The sequence below is a fragment of the Tribolium castaneum genome, chromosome 2 (assembly GCF_031307605.1).
Source record: "Tribolium castaneum strain GA2 chromosome 2, icTriCast1.1, whole genome shotgun sequence".
Taxonomy (NCBI): Eukaryota; Metazoa; Arthropoda; class Insecta; order Coleoptera; family Tenebrionidae; genus Tribolium; species Tribolium castaneum.
This window is the reverse complement of record NC_087395.1, coordinates 24,953,079-24,970,546: the sequence shown is the minus strand read 5'-3', so window position 1 is coordinate 24,970,546 and position 17,468 is coordinate 24,953,079. Positions and strand designations below refer to the sequence as shown.

At 37.9% G+C, this 17,468-nt stretch overlaps 1 protein-coding gene across 5 annotated transcripts in view; it reads left to right on the top strand.

Annotated features, from left to right (window-relative positions):
- Positions 1-17,468, top strand: part of heph (hephaestus) — a 109,300-nt gene that overhangs the window by 47,389 nt on the left and 44,443 nt on the right. For all 5 annotated transcript variants that reach the window (XM_008200143.3, XM_008200140.3, XM_015983714.2 and 2 more), the window contains one exon: positions 5,951-6,052. In XM_008200143.3, coding sequence (XP_008198365.1) covers positions 5,960-6,052 — 93 coding nt within the window. In that variant the 5' untranslated portion in view covers positions 5,951-5,959. The remainder of the gene's footprint in view (positions 1-5,950; positions 6,053-17,468) is intronic.

The window sequence follows — 17,468 nt, the reverse complement described above, 5'->3', positions numbered from 1 at the left end:
AAGATATGCTCGCGGTTGGACGAATTATATTATTAAAATTTTAGAATTTTTAGTCTTCTATAATTCTGTGGAATTTTTGATGAGAAAAATGCTAAAATTCCGTGACCAAAACCTCCCGGAATCGACAATACTTGGTGTTAATTTTTTGTGATTCTTCAGTTGTAAAAAACCAATTTTACTCGCAAATGTGTCGGTCCCGCCCTGTATAACGCCGTTCGGCCCCTATCTGTGATTTTCGCCATTGTGTGATAACACCGCTGCGCTTTTGTCGTAAAACTTGCCCGAGTTGTTTGTGTTTGTCGAAGGATCTCGTCGAGTCGTCCGGGAATCCGGTCGCTTGATGGATTCCCGCCGTATCGTTGCCATTCGAATTACATAACTGTCTACATTACATACCGATCCCGTTTACCTGCGCTCCGGGAGCGGAGCCCGGACTCGGATCCCTTCTTACTCCAACAGAAGGACGCAATCGCTCTCTAAATTAATTTCGGTTTCACGTAGCCATATTGTTTTGATTTAATTAAGATACCTCCCGCCTCACTTTATTAATGGTGAATTCGGAAACTGCGCCGCGGCGATACCGACGCCGCATCCGTATCGTAATGACGGCGCTATTTTTTTCTCTATCGGTAAAGAGTTAATTACGATAGTTAATTAAGTGCCCGACAAAGACACGGCGTCGCCGCCGTGTGTATGTAGATTTTTTCCAAGCTTTCTGCTCTCTTTGACGACAAAATAACCGGCGTTTAAACTAAGCAAACGTAATTTCTTTCGTGTTTCGCAGATGGTTTCGACATCTTTTGTTACCGGCGAGGGAAAAACGGGGTCAAAGATGGGATTGTTACCAAGGGTTTCATTTAGATAGGGACTTGGGGAGTTGGCATTGTTTGCCCTCCGAAATCGGGAAAGAAACCTTTGCGCGGAACAATTAATTCGCCCTATTGGTACAAAGTGTGTGAAAATTCTGCCCCCGCTCATTATGCGCCTTAGCTGTGTTTAATACATTATTCAGCTCTAACGGCTTCAGTCTCTATTAAATGTAATTAAATCTGATAAATTTATGATGAGTATAAACATTAACGTTGCTTATCTGTGTTCGTCGTTAGCAGCCCAACTAGAGTCTTACGTTTTAATAAATTAGTCCGAGACGGTTTGAAAAAATAATTCAACTCGCGCTTCATAATTGAATCATCAATCAACTATTTAGCCACTCACTAATCATAACCCGGCAAAAAATAACACAAGTCGAGTCATTTGCCGGGTTTTCTGGCACTGGGCCCACCGTTGACTTTCCGAAAATTTTCGCAATTTGAGAAACGCTGTCCGATTACTCCATGTCATGCATTCGCTTCAGATATACAACTTTTGTTGACAGCGTAAAGCTTTTTATCTTTGGCACGACAATACATTCGATCAAATCAGTGGCGGTTTTTTAATAGAAAAAATTGTTTAATTCGGTTTGTTGGCCGATCGGGCGTCATGTCGCGGTCAATCGTCCAATTTCCTTCTCCCTCATTACACTGATTGATCAATCGTCGTGCAGTTGTCAGTAAATCGTTAGAAATTCGCGTTTCCCAGCCGCCGCCGCCGATTAGAGAGATAATCTCTGCTTGAATCAGCGGTCCGCAACGGCGTATTTTCTTCGTAGCGTCACACTCAGCGTACTCCAGATGTCACGGTTCGTTGTTTCCGCGCCTCTTGCAAAGTAACGCGCTGTACTAAATCCGGTCTAAGTGCGACCGGAGTGCCCCGGAATGGAGGGCTTTCGTTAATTGCGCCGGAAACAGGGGGACACGGCCATAATTCAGCGGCCACTTCGAGCACGACTTACAAGTGGCCCTCTCGACGACGGCCTCTTATTTTTCTTCACCCCCGCAACGCGCTTCGAACCATCGGAGATTTATTTATCAAGGCGGGGGAGAGAAATCGGATCGCGACCGACTCTAATATATATGTCAAAGTTAGGCAATCAGAAAGAGATTAGTGGAAGGAACTGACGTGAGCTGAAACGGAAACACCGCCATTTGTTCCGTACCTGTTGGATCGCCACACCAACTTTTCACGCCGTGACGACGGTAATTCCACTCCTGGTTAAAAAATAACACGTTTTCGTTTCCTCATGTAAAAGAAAAATTTGACCCCTTTTTTTCTATCAATTCTCTTTCAAGCGTCTTGCGTTTTTAATTTAAACATCAGTTAAAATATTATTTAAAAAGTTTGTGTTAAAATATATGCAAAAGCCGGTCAGTACTTGGGGCCCTGGTGGCCCAGTGGTATAAGCGCCACTTACGACGGGGGAGGTCGCGGGTTCGAACCCGGATCAGGGTAACAATTTTTCTATGAAAAAAAGTGTAGAAAAGGTAAGTGAAACAACAAGTAAGCAAAAATAGGAGATTGAGAGAACACATAGACGTATAAACGTAAAGCGGAGCATAAAACAGACAGAATAAGAAAGTAATGTCGCAAAAGGTAAAAGTACGTAAAGGCGCCAAATTGTAAACGTAAGAGCACATTATAATAAAGAGAAAATACTTTTTGTTTTGAGAGAAAAAAAGATGAACGTAAAGGTGAAACATAACTTCAAACTTTAGCGTTGAATCCTTAGATGACTACTTAAATTATAAAAAAAATTAAACGGAAATATTTAATTTATCTCTAAAAATTTTTAGTTAACTGAGTTTGTTTAGTAAAGTCCCGAAAACTATTCTTAATAAAAATCATGGCCACTGCGAATCCAGTAGGATTTGCGCACGTTCACTATTTTTGACTAGAAAATACACAAATTTGGTGATTTTTGGAGAAATTGTGTCCATTTTCGGTCAAAAACGTGCTGAAAGTGACAAAAAAGGTAAAAACAATTATAAAATCGTAGAAACAGCTTATACACCCGGTATCTTTTGATGAATTTTGGTGAAAAATTAGAGAATTTAATTGAAAAAAAGTGGAGGAAAATGTTTCCTCGCGCTAATTCGCCGACTTTTGAACTGAATGTATTTTCGTTTTAGGTGAATTATTGCAATTATATAGTTTGTAATGTTTATTTATTTAAAAAATTTGTGTTAAAATATCTGCAAAAGCCGGTCAGTACTTGGGGCCCTGATGGCCCAGTGGTATAAGCGCCACTTACGACGGGGGGGTCGCGGGTTCGAACCCGGATCAGGGCAACAATTTTTCTATGAAAAAAAGTGTAGAAAAGGTAAGTGAAACAACAAGTAAGCAAAAATAGGAGATTGAGAGAACACATAGACGTATAAACGTAAAGCGGAGCATAAAACAGACAGAAATAAGAAAATGATGCGGCAAAAGGTAAAAGTACGTAAAGGCGCCAAATTGTAAACGTAAGAGCAGATCCTAATAAAGAGAAAATACCTTTTGTTTTGAGAGAAAAAGAAATAAACGTAAAGGTGAAACATAACTTCAAACTTTAGCGTTGAATCCTTAGATGACTTACTTCTTAAATAATAAAAAAATTAAACAAAAATATTTAATTTATCTCTAAAAATTTTAGTTAACTGAGTTTGTTTAGTAAAGTCCCAAAAAACATTGTTAATAAAAATCATGGCCACTGCGAATCCAGTAGGATGTGCGCACGTCCACTATTTTTGACTAGAAAATACACAAATTTGGTGATTTTTGAAAAAATTGTGTCCATTTTCGGTCAAAATCGTGCTGAAAGTCACAAAAAAGTTAAAAACAATTATAAAATTGTAGAAACAACTTATACACCCGGTATCTTTTGATGAAATTTGGTGAAAAATTAGAGTATTAAATTGAAAAAACGTGGAAGAAAATGTTTTCTCGAGCTAATTCGCCGAGTTTTGAACTGAAAGTATTTGCGTTTTAGGCGAATTATTGCAATTATAGAGTTTGTAATGTTGATTTATTTAAAAAGTTTGTGTTAAAATATCTGCAAAAGCCGGTCAGTACTTGGGGCCCTGGTGGCCCAGTGGTATAAGCGCCACTTACGACGGGGGGGTCGCGGGTTCGAACCCGGATCAGGGTAACAATTTTTCTATGAAAAAAAGTGTAGAAAAGGTAAGTGAAACAACACGAGAACAAAAATAAGAGATTGAGAGAACACATAGACGTATAAACGTAAAGCGGAGCATAAAACTGACAGAAATAAGAAAATAATGCGGCAAAAGGTAAAAGTACGTAAAGTACCAGAAATTGGGCCTTTGACAGTTTTTTGCGTAGTTTTTGTTTCAGTTTTTTAGTTTTTCTAATTTCCATCGGTTTTCAACGGATTCTTAAGCACGTTGCGGTTTAGAAATCCGCCGTTTAATTATAATTCTTGCCAGTTTAAGCTTTTTGTCTGTTTTTGCGGCAGCAGCCACATCAGAAGCAAATTGGTTTTGGCTCGCCATGTCCTCGGCTTAAAATTTTTTCGCCCGTCGACTAATTAGAGAAGACAAGTGCACAAGCCGATTTGTATCATCCAAATCCATGTTGTGAAATTTTTTCGCCTTGTTTTTGGCAATCGCAGCGAATCATTTATTCACCTGCAATTCAGTCCGGTATATCGTGCCAGCGAGTAATATGCAGCGTTGCATTTTGAATTAATGTAACGTTGCGCTATTTCTGTTCAATGCCCCGAGTAAAACATGTTTTATGCAGAAATGTTTTAGTATGTAATACGATGCTCCGTTTTGATAAAAAGGGAGCAACAGGCGGTGGCGGGCGGCGTACTTGGACGGGATAAGCGCAATTTTCCGGCTGTCCTGTCACCTTTCTTCAATCTTTGATTTTCGTTGGCGTTCCGGCCGGGCCTCGTTAGCAAATGGCCCGGCTGGCTTTCTTTCTGAGGTGCAACAAAGCAACAAAGAGAGTCGTGTTCGTGGCATTGCTTCCGGGATGCGTGTTCCTGGCCTCATTAGGTGGCTTTCTTTCCGATCGATCGGCTTAAAATCAAATGATTAAGAGGTGGGAGTTTCTGGTGATGTACGGCGGCAATTAGCCCGGTTTGGACGCGTTCCAGGCGCGATTTTCTCCGTGTGGCGATTTAACGCGTTATTATTGTGCGATCGCCAAACGGTGCTAATTATCTCGGCGCAGAAACGGTTGAAAAAGTGCGTCATAAATATGCAAATGCTCGTCAAAGTTGGAATTGCATTAAACAAGTGAAACAATTGGGGGAAATGAATTTTTCTGCGACGGTTTATCTCTCGTCATCAAGTAGCGCCGCTTGAGCCGTCCATTCCGGAACGAAATTATTAAGTTTTATCAGGAAAGCACAACAATATTCGCAGACTGATGATGTCGTCTCGAAATTGAAATATGAAAAGTTTCGCAATTTAAAAGTCGCTTTTCGACGGACGCCTCTTATTTTTAATGTTATTAAGGGAGTCTCCGGGTTCTTGGCAGGAATCGGGGAAACATCTGTTGCAGCAGGAAGTCGTAGCTGGCCGAGGAACACCTGTTGCGACATGAAAAATACAAAATCCTGCCACTTTATCCGGAATTTATGGTAATCCGGTTTGATTAACCCGATAATTAAATTTCATACTGTGTATTTCCGGGGCCGTCTTCGACTATTTGCCACATAAATGTGATAAAAGTTTAACGCGATTACAGCACGCGCAGGAAAAAAGAGCTTATTATTCCGCTCGTAAAGTGCTTTTTACATATTAAAGCGCTCCGTTGCTCCTGACAAGGATTTTTCCAACCTTTTTTTTAATTTATTTTTCATTATGTTACTTGAATGCTGCATGTTTGAAAAGGCCGTACAGGTAAATAAACAGAAAACAAATTATCGTGGAAAAAATGCAGGGCGCGTTGATTACGCTCGTAAAAAGGGGTGAATCGAAACGGGGATTTCGCTGATGGTCGCTGTTACACAATTTAATGAACTCATCCGATTGTTTCCGCGGATGTTTAATGATGCGTTTTTACCCCAAGGGGCGGTTTCGCCCCGATTTGTGTTCTGGGCTAATTGATGGGTTTGTTGCAGGCTGACAGTATGATGTCCTGTCCGCTTCCCATCGTCCCGGTCATTCAGACGCTTCCCACCATCAACAGCCAGCCGGACTATCCGATTCACATCGGAATTAAGGTGAGTTTATAAGTTCTGCCTAAAATCAGCGCTGCCAAGAATAGACAACTTTTACCAATTCCTACAAAATTCTAATAATTATCTGTCGAATGGTGAAAACCAGAACTCGCTCCGGGTAAGGGTTCCGGCTACAGAGGCATTTTTAGTTTTTTACGAAACAAATTCATAACTCGAAAAATAAAAGTCCTAGCACAAAACGGTTTGAATCAACTAATTTTTTAAATATCGTGCCATAAAAAATGGTATTATTAGCCATAAAGCCGTTAAAAGAATGCTCATCTATTTATCTATTTCCTGAAAAAAATTGCATTGTCTTGGGACCACTAGTTCAAGAGAATTACTATTAAAATATCTTAAACCTACATTTTCTATAATGCGGAATTTTTTGTTATTCTTCTCGAGATATTTAAAAAATATACAGGTAAGTCAAAGTAATTCAATTTTCGCTCATGATTTTGACGAGATTGTCCAAATTATTTCAAATTTTTTTCTCGTACTCTAATAGTTCGCCGTAATCGGTGTTTGGAAACCAAATTCCAAATTTTCAAAACTTGTAATGCGTTTTTTCGGCAAAAGCATAAATTATCAGAATCTACAATAAATTGTGGACAAAATAAATAGGACATTTTTTTGCCGAGGAAATTCATCTTGCTCTTTATTAAAAACTTCTTCGTCCAGTTCCAGGATGTTCTCTCTATTTTTTCAAAATTTTGAAGACCGAATTTTTAACAATTGTCAAAAATGCCAATTTTTTTGCAAGTTTTGAGGATTTAAACACGTTTTTAGAACAAAAATCAAGTTCTTTTTCTTTAATTTTATGAAACTAGTTCGAAAAAATTCATCAAATTTGGTCGAAAATGACCAAAAATTTACCTTTTCTAAGCGCTTATTCAGCAAAAACTCAATTATTGCGCAAAATTTCTTAAAAAGTATGCCAATAGATCGCAGAATAATGTCAAAAATGGCAGGTTCTGAGGACCTAACTCGTTTTTAGACCAAAAGTCAACTTTTTTCTTGTTTTTATTAGACTAGAAGGGAAAAAAATCACCAAATTAGGTCAAAAATTACATTATTTTTGCAAGTTCTGAGGATTTAAACATGTCTTTCGACCAAAAATCAAGTTTTTTTCTTTGATTTTATGAAACTATTTCGAAAAAATCGCCAAATTTGGTCGAAAATGACCAAAAATTCATATTTTCTATGAGTTTATTCAGCAAAAAGTCAATTATTTTTATTTTTTAAATAAGCCAATAAATCACTGAATTATTTCAAAAATGACATTTTTTGCAAGGCTTGAAGATGCAAACACGTTTTTAGAGCAAGTCAAGTTTTTTTCTCCTTGCCTTTATAAAGCTAGAACGAAAAATTACCAAATTTGGTCGAAAATGACCACATTTTTTATTATGTCAATGGAAACTCCGATGGGAAACTTTTGATTGTCCGTTGTGGAGAGGTGTCCGCTAATGGGAGGTGGAAATTTTAATATAGGTTCTGTTACTTTCCTACAAAAGTGTCCGTTGTGAAGAGGTGTCTGTTATTCGGAAGTGTCCGTTAAGGGAGATTTCCCTGTATTGCTAATGTGGACCATGATCGTTTTGATTGTTGTGGATTTCTTTGAGAAGTAGTGGAAACTATCAGATTGGTTTTTGGTGGCGATCCCTAATATTTTACATGTAGATTTCCATGTAATTTTATAAAATTGCTACAATCTGCCCGCACCTCGTTTTTGGTTGTTTTGAAACTGAATATTCCAAAGACTGAACTTTTTGTAAAAAATGATTCGTTAAAAATGAAGCTATGCGGTAACTAATTGCACGAAAAAAACCCGGTAAAACTCGTGAGTTTGTAGAGTTGGCGTCAATATCGCGGAACTAATTAAACCCGTATCGTTGAAATTGGAATTTTTTTCTTTCGGAATTGGTCCGTCAATCCCTCGTTATGAATTGTTTGATGTATCTATATCGCAAATGAAACCGTCCCGCGCTCAAGTTTAAATTTCCCCAACAATAAAATCGGATAAGACTCGCAATTATCTCCTCTTAGTCGTGTTGTTCTTCTCTCGAGTCTTGTGTTCGTGTCCGCTTCGGTTGTTTCCTAATTTCAATGCATAATTACTTCGCCTATTATTTGTCTTGTTTCGTCGTTGCCTTTGAAAGAAACACAGCAGCTGCAGCGTGCCCAAGTCTGCGGAAGAAAATATCGGGTAACCGCCGTTGTTAACTAATCCATTTTCCGATAGATTCATTACGAAATTTGATAAGTACTTGATATGATTAATACTTTGGGCCGTAATTATAACTGGAGTCGGTCGCGTGGTAAGATTATAAAAGCGCCCGTAGCCAAGTTGCCGAAGTTTGCTCTCTGCGAGAGCTAAAGGTTACAGGCCCGGATTTCGGGCGAGGGGAAGTCGCCGTTTTTTCCAGAGGCAGACCTCCACCTCCTCGTGGGAGCCATCCGTCAATTAGGGAGGCAAACGCGACAGACCCGACGATCTGTCACCGACAGAGCACACACCCGACCGCACATCAGACAAACGGACCGTCGTCTAACGTAATTACCTATGCAAGGGTCAGCGGGGATGCGAATTTCGGCGGACACGTGCCGATTTTTTAGGCGCCAAAGCGCCCAATGCTGTGTGGTGGTGGTTTTGCATCGCAATTGCGGGCCGCCACCGGAGCTCTGACGCTGCGAAAATTGCAACAATTGATATGATATGTGATGTGAGGCACTGATTCGAGACGTTAATGCTTATTAATCAATCATTTCCTCGTTTAATGGGCGAAAATTTCATTTAAAGCCGACCATAACATTATTTGTGGCCAAAATTTTGCCTTCTGATTCAATAAATCAAAACTGCCTCAAATAGTCCTGTGGGATAATTAATTGCATACTTTTCACAATTTATTTATTCTTAGCGGAATTGCGGATCAGTTTGATATCGAATGCGACAAGTTCTGATGGAATAAACGCAAAGATACTAATGCTTCTTTAGCCCTTTTATTGATACTATTTCTAGAATTTTGAAAAACCGTTCTAGTGAAAACCAAAAATAAGTGAACCACAAAACTGCAGTGACCTCAGGCCTATATCTAAAGTATTAGAAAAATTAATTTTCAAACACAATACTTTAGTAAATTTGCATAACATTCTTTCTTTTTCACAATCGGGGTTTAGAAAAGGTTTCAGTACAAATGCTTCTCTAACTAATATTTTGGATAAGACAATCAGAAACTGATAGTGGCTTAAATACTGCATTGATATTACTCGACTGTTCGAAGGCTTTGTGGATTTTGAGAAAAACTGCCTAAAATTCTTTTTTCCGTGGAAGAGTTACCCCAAGGCTCTGTCTTTGGACCCTGATTGTACCTTTTATATACTTTCCACATGCAGTAGTTTAGCAAAGTGAGCTGAAAAATAACCGAAATATGCTAAAAACTGAATTATTTTGCTAACACAGCCTGAAAAATTACGAATTTTGATATTATTTTAGTTTATTTTGCGCGATTTAATGCGTTTGCCAAAGCGACCTGTTTCACTAGATTTAGATCGTTCTAGCAAAATTTCTTCAAAAATAAGTCACAAAAAAGATTTGATACAGTTTACCGTTTTCACATACGAGACAAATAAATAACTTCTCGGAATTTGGTCAAAAACAAACTGAAAATTGTGTTTGATTTTGCGTTCTTGAAATGTTTTTAAGGTAAAAACCAAATTTTTTTGAACAATTTTCTTAAAGGTAAGTGTAATTTTGATTATTTCAACTGGAGATTTATTTATTGTACAAAATTTGTTTCCAATAATAAATTTCGATCAAACGTAATATTATTTCTGCCTTTCTTGAGCATTTAAGCAGATTTTAGTGCTAGATTTATTAGTTTTTTTGTCGGAATTTTGCTAGAAGAGTCCAAAATTCACCAAATTACCATATTTTTGTTTTTTCTGAAGACGTCTTACAGTCGGAAACGCAATTATTTTGCAAACTTTTGTTTTGAAGCCAAAGCCAGTAAACTTATTTAAAAACCAAATAAAATTAAAAATTTTATTATTCAGTAATTAATCTTTTACTATTTTGTTGTCATTTTGTATTATTTTTTACATTTTTTTAATAGTATTCAGGACACATCTAATTTTCTGTTAATATTATTTAGAAATTTCATTATATCCTTTGATAGATAATTAAAGATGTATTTTTGGTGTTGGTTGTTTAGTGTGGGGCGAAACGTGGGCATGTCCTTGCAAATTGATAAATTCCATCGTCGCAGTGTGCGTGCAGTCTCCCGTCTTGGGTTAATTTATTTGTGCAAAGTTTGTGCGAGTAATTGAAAGGTATTTACACAGAGTTGTGTCTATCTTGACTGTTTAAGGAGTCGCTAATAGTGCGCGGAACGAGGCGAACTTAATTAATTTTGATAAATCGTTTCGTTTCTCCAGCGAATAATTTTTTCCTTGGTATCATTTTAATCGTTCGTGTGTTTTCAAGCGTTCGAAGCCGCCATAACCCACTGAGCTATCGGCCTCTTCGGACGCATAAGGCACCGTGCACTAAATTGTCCGTAATTTGAAATCCCAACTGGTCTTAACGAACTCGCAACCGCGCCAGTCGGCGGTGTCTTGTGGGGATTCGGCGGACTCGGCCCTCTTTTTAGAAATATGACTCGAGAATCAATGATTGTTTACCTAAGTGATGAATGCCGGCATAAAACCGGTTAAATTTTAAACCACTTGCGTATTTTATACTTACGGTGCGCTATAAAGCATGTTTTTGAAATAAATATAACCCACGAGTGTTGTGTGGCGCGAAGAAAGAAAAAAAAGCCAAGAATTTATCTCAATAAAGGCGATAAATCTAAACAAGGCAAAATCAATTTGTGCGCCAGTGTGGACATCCATCTGGCCGGCCGACAGGACGGTATATTATCGCAAATCCACCCAAGTAACTAGATCTTTAGTTCCGGTGGCCATAAAATATCAATTTATAGAAAAAAAAAGGCCGCAGGGAACGAGAACTTGAACCATTCGAAATTTATTACCCGAAAACATTCCCAACGTAATGGGCCGGCTATTTTCAACACGTGGGCGAGTGTGATTGGACTCGCCCGGCGCATCCACCATTTTTACCACCAGGCGCGATTTCACTTTTTCAGCTCGAAACGATATCTCCAATTGAAATCCAAAATTACCTTACTTTTGCTCATTTTTTGAAGACGTCTTACAGTCAGAAACGCAAAATTTCGCAATATTTTGTTAAAAACAAACCAAAAATTCACCTAATTTTACCAGAATTTGTGTTATTTTAGCCTTTTTCGATTCTTTTTGAGGTAAATACGATTTTTGTTTTTTTAAATTTACCTAAAATCTTGTCTTTGTTTAGCTCGAGACTAATTTGTTTTACAAGAATTTCGTCTAAACTTCGTTATTCTAAGTTATTCATCTAGACTCAGTTTAAAACTAAATGTTGAAAAGTGCTCACTTATAGTTTTCGGACCTAAATTAAATGAGATTGATCTCAACATGATTTTGAAAAATTTAAATCAAAAATTGTCAAAAGTATAAAATTACAAAAATCGGAGTATAATTAACTTCAAATTAAGAAAAAAATCTTTGTATAATACTTGTATTATCTATTATAAATATTATACAGGGTGCTCAAAAACTGGCGCACCAACACAGTGGTACGTTATTGAGAAGCAAGTGCAGATTACGGGAAAAATGTTGAAAAAATTCCTAAAGTTATATTTTAAAAAATCTGGAGCTACAAACTTATTGTGTTAACTTCTTTAGTTTTCAATATTTTTTTATGTTTTTATGTTTCATACCAGATAATCGTTCCGTAACAAAACGACGAATAAATATTTTTAAATTTTCTATCAGGCTTTAGCAGTTTTTTTAATTTAAAAAAATTAAAATTCATCAAAAAAATCACAGTATGTAGATGTGCCACCAATGGGAATTATTTCCTAGGAATCCGTTTCAAAAATAATTTATTTTTATTGTTGCTCAAATTCTATTGCGATCATGACTGTTAGACAACGTTGCCACATATAATTTATCTAAAATCCGTTATTTATCAATAACTTTAATACAAAGAATTTTTTTACTATTTTTACCTTTATATGTAACCAGTTCTCTACCACACACCATTGAGTTGGTGCGCCAGTTTTTGAGCACGCTGTATAAATTATAAATAGCGGGCCGACAGGACGGTATGTTATCGCAAAGCCACCCAAGTGACTAGATCTTTAGTTCGGGTGGACATAAAATACCAAATTATAGAAATTTCGAAATTTCGCCCGGCGCATCCACCATTTTTCGTCAGGACACGATTTTATTTTTAAGCTCAAAACAATATCTCCAATTTTTCTAAGGTTGAATGCGTATTTGAGAAAGATATGTTCGGTGCACTAAATTCTCAAATTGAGTGATTTTGTGCTAAATTGTGGCCGTTCGATTGGACGTTGGCCATTGTCGATGCGAAATGCCGGGAATTCCCAATTCTGGCCTCTATTACTGTAGTGTCATTGTTTACAATCGGGCCAATGCCGGGCATTCCATAATCGCTTTTTCCACCTTTGATATATCGAGTCCATAATGTGCTTGCACGTGTCTCTAACGATTTCGTTTTATACAAATTTGGGCGGCCACCCGTCGTCGTCGACAGATGGCTCGTCGTTTACATCATGTAAAGGAAGCGCGCTCTCAGCTATCTCCATTTTTTCTTTACGACCTTAATGTCCCACCTGAACGTATCATTTTATAGGTTAGGGTGATGTTTATGGACGTGTAAATAATAAAAGGGGGTGGTTTTTTGATTGATGACCGTGCCAGTGCCGCCACAATGCGATTCATTAGCCGAGATAACTTTGTTTTATTGTCGTTTTCATTCAGAAATCTAGAAAGATAGTTGAGGCGCAGGTCGTCCAGGTATTGATGCGCGCACAGGTGAGGCGGCGGACGCGCCGCCACAGGTGCTCGACTAACCCCTTTTCGAGCCGCCCCCTCGGTCAAGATCCCCACATACGCGAAACAATAACAAAAACATCGCTAATGAACCCTTTGGAGGGAGGAGTTATTTTTTTTCGATATGTGCAACAACTTGAGTCCGTTTCGTCCGCTCGATTGTTAATTAGAGTGGAAGGCTTTGTGCCTGCAATCGGATCAATTGCGCTCTTGAAGCGATAACGCACACAGAGAGAGCTAGGAGTGTTGGGTGCCACTTTGCGTGCCACCCGACCATCATACAGGTGCAACATTTAATTTGAATCGCTGTTCTTTAATCGATCACCATGTACCATGATGCTGTTTGGGTTGATCCGCATATGTGCGAGGGGATTCGCAGTTAATGCCGCCACTTCATAAATAGCAATTAATTCGAAATTCGCTAAATATTATTTTCAGTTCGGTGAACAAGCCGGCGTTTAAATGCGAATCCAAATCATTAATAATACTCGAGAATATAACAATAATATTGCATATGTGATGCGGAACTATAAACAAAATTAACCGCGTTTTAATTAACTTGATGGGAATGTATTGTGTTTACGGAAATTTCATCCACTTGCGGCCATCATTTTTTTTTCACCGAAAAAATTTCATAACATGGATCCAAAGAGACACACTTAATTAAATTTCAAATGCAAACTTTGTTCTATAACAATCTGTGCTTTTGAAGTAGAGACTAAGTCAATAATTGCAAAATAACAAAAGCTGTTTTCCGGGAGAAAACACGAACGACACGAATTGCGCGTCTTGTGTAGCGAATGTTTACGAAAAAAGCGTTAGTTTTAGACTTGTTTCGCACGAAAATGGCAGTTAAGGTCGAAGTTTGGCCAGAGGCCGGCTTAAACTGTTTTAGTTTAAAATCGAAAATCGGGTTAAAATGAGCGCTCAGACCTGGAATCCTAATCCCTAACTCCACGAAATTTGTTCATTTCTGGTCTGATTTTTTGCAGTAAATTCGCTTGTAATCTAATAAAAGGACATATTTGGCCATTATGGAATGTGATTTTTAGAGTAACACGTTCTAGGTTTCCCTTTGAAGGAGGTGGTTAGGTTTTAACCTGAGCTAGTATATAATTTTTTATCTCTCTTTATTACGTTGGTTAAGACGAAGATTTAGACTTCGTCAGGAAAGATATCTTTCAGGATGATTCAGGATAATGCCTTCCATATGAGAGTATAAATAGATTTTATTTTGAATAGTGTTTCACGTTTGCTGTTGGTTGAATAGTTTGTTTATTTTTTATATTCTTATCTAAAATATTTATTTAAACAATCTAATTTATGAACACATTTCCAGCCGAAAATTAGTTTCTTAAATTTTAGCTTAATTCCCTTGACAGGTTTTGCCTATGCTTTCAGCCTGAAACGGTTTCTGTATTAGATTATCGCTATTTCTAGGTTTGGTTTTAAAAAGATTTTTTTTATTCTTATTTATTTTTCAATCACGTCGATTACAAAATCGGGGATCTGGGCTTCCACTGTAACCTACTTGGTGTTTTAGGTTTTATTATTTTTCCAGGATAGAATGTTGTGTGCGAATAGTAATTTTTTATTTCATTAAACAATATTTTTTCGTATCTTGAATTTATTTGATCTTTGATTTATTTTGAAAGGCTACCACATTTCAAGTTTTAGGTTTTTATTCTTTATGTTCTAGGTTTTAATGTTTTAGGTTTCGTTGTGTCATTATTCAGATCTGGATTGTAGCTTGACGCAATTTTCGACGATATTTTTTGTTTCGGTTTTTTGATTGAATAAATCATCTCATAATTTAGATTGTGTTTAACACAGCAAAATAATTCGAATTCACCCTAATACGACCCGAATAAACAATTCAAAATCTGGTTCAGCAACTCTCGTTTTGAGTTTTTCTCCGGTTTTTATTATTATCGAAGCAGAATTTTTTGTTGAAAGCGTACCGTAAAAAAATTCTCGTTATTTGTACGATACTTTAAACCGTTCCCGAAAGGAATAATGATTTCCAAACACTATACGACCTCTAATAAAGTTATCGACTTCTCATTAAGGTTCGACTTTGTATGAGAGAGAGCTCGAAGCATAGGTGAGATCTATTTCGGGAGTTTGAAGCGAACGGGGAAATGTAATTTGCTATCTTTTACCAATGTATGTATTTGTAAAGTTCTTGTAAACAATACGTTTGTACTAGTGTAACATGCATTAGACAAGTGATCCCAACTAATTAAATAATGTAGAGAGAGGTGAGTCACAGGTTTGGCTAATTCTCGTAACGAAATTGAAATCCCAGCTTCCAGCTAGAATAAAAAAGAACGAAAATAAATGAGATCCGTTCGATGATGTCATCTCAGAGTGTAACAAATTAGTAAACATCCCATTTCCTGGGCGTAAACTCTCGATTGATTGGTTGGTCACATCTCCAGATTTGTCTTCGCGTGATTTATGCGAATTTCTATCGAACCGGTCAACACACAACTAAATCCCCCATTAAACTGTGGAATTTTCCTTCCAATTAACTTTTCACCGTGTCCATTTTTCCGTCAACATCTAAAGCTTTTCGGCCGTGACCAGACCCAATCATAAGCCGGAGCTTTCGGCTCTCCCGACTCCGGACCATAAGGGGATCAAGACGCCCCTAATGCTTGTGTTTTTCGTTTTTCTTTTTCGCGTGATCGAAATCCGAGGTGGATCTTCGAGTCGCGCCTTTTATTCCTCTCGACTTACGCACGCTTTATTCAGCCCGGCGAAGAAGAGAAAACGAAAGAAACGCTTTCTTAAGGAAATGGCACCTGATTACGTCCGCGCGACCTTTACACGATATAAAAAGAGCAAAAAGGATAATTCCGGATTATCTTCGATCGAACGGACGGTTTATGAGAGCGGGGGGCGGCTACGTGTTGCGCCCAACTCATCAATTTTTCCACGTACGACACACACGAATTAAATGAACGCCCGCCGCCCCACTCGAGTATTTTACGGCGTTTGATTTAGTGCTAAGACTATTTCGGATTTTTTCAATTAGAGAGAAAGCTTGCTTTACACACGGCCGAATCTGCATGCTCCTGGACGTGGAGCAGCGTCCTGTGTAAGTGTAGTAATAAAAAAACGCGGTCCCTGGGAGAAGAAGGCAAACAGAACGGCGGGCGAAATAATGGCAGTTATTTGAAACCACGAGAGCGTAGCAGAGCGAGCACACGAACCAATTTAAGAATTAAAAACTGAAACGGCAAAGAGGCTAATTATCGTGACGTCGTCGAAAAAGATGATAATTGGAGGGACGACGGTCGACGTAACGCGATTATCCTTCGGCCGAACTCTAAATAAAACATACACACATCAGGTGTGCGCATTTCATTCCGGTTATTAGTGATGTCGTTGGCGCAAATTACACGAAATGGCCCCGGACGACTCCCAACGACGTTTAAATCAATGTGCCGTGATGAAGAAAAATGCCCACTTTGAATCGATTTAGTGGAGACGAGACGATAAAGTATCAATTTATTCGACGGGTTACGAGCGTGACGTGTGCTGGTGGTGGTGGATAAAAATCATAAACAAGGGCCCATTATGGCCTGTTTATTTATTTGATCACAAACGGAGTAAAGGTTTTGATCAATTTCAACGATAAATGCAATCAGTTTCAACGAAGGCGGTATATACGACTTAACTGCGCAAAGATAGGGAAAAATGGCATTGTTAAGGGAAAGGTTAAAGAGCGCAAAAACTCTCGATAAGATTCTAAAGGTTAAGATAATCATCCGATCTAGAAGGCTAAGAAAATGTAGGAAGTATATTGATTTCACATTTGATTCAAATTCTAAAAATAAAGTAATACCGCAACTATTTTATTACGGCGAGGCTCTCAGAACCTGAGGAAGGTTGTTGTTGTGCTACTTTGCCCGACGTAGAAAAAATTAATCGCCTCTAATCCTGATTTAAACCCATAACAACAATTCTCGCAACAATCGTCGCTATGGGTTTAAATCAGGATTAAAGGCGATTAATTTTTTGTATAACTCGATCTAATTACGTTATTCTGAGCAAAATAAACATACGTTAGCAAGGTTTGAACCCGTTTTAGGGTTAAACCACTGAGTCAGTTTAAGTCTTTTGAGTAACTTTTTTAGAACTTTGGCACTGCCAAGTGTAGATACATTGAGGTCTTTTGCTCAGTGCTTTCAAAACTGAGTCAGAGTTAACGTCAGTTAGTGAGTTTTGTTTGCACTGAGGTTTTTGTAACCGTCCTAATTCGGTTAAATAGTGCTATAAGTATTTTTGGTCTAAATCAGAAGTATTACTTTTGAACAGTTCGAATCACTAAGTCCTGAGTCATTGGAACGACTCAGAATGCTCAAAGCATGAAATATGTAGTACAACTAACCCCAGAGTTAGTTTTTTTTGAGCTGCAAAATGCTTCTAAGCCTTTAAGAGTTAACATTAA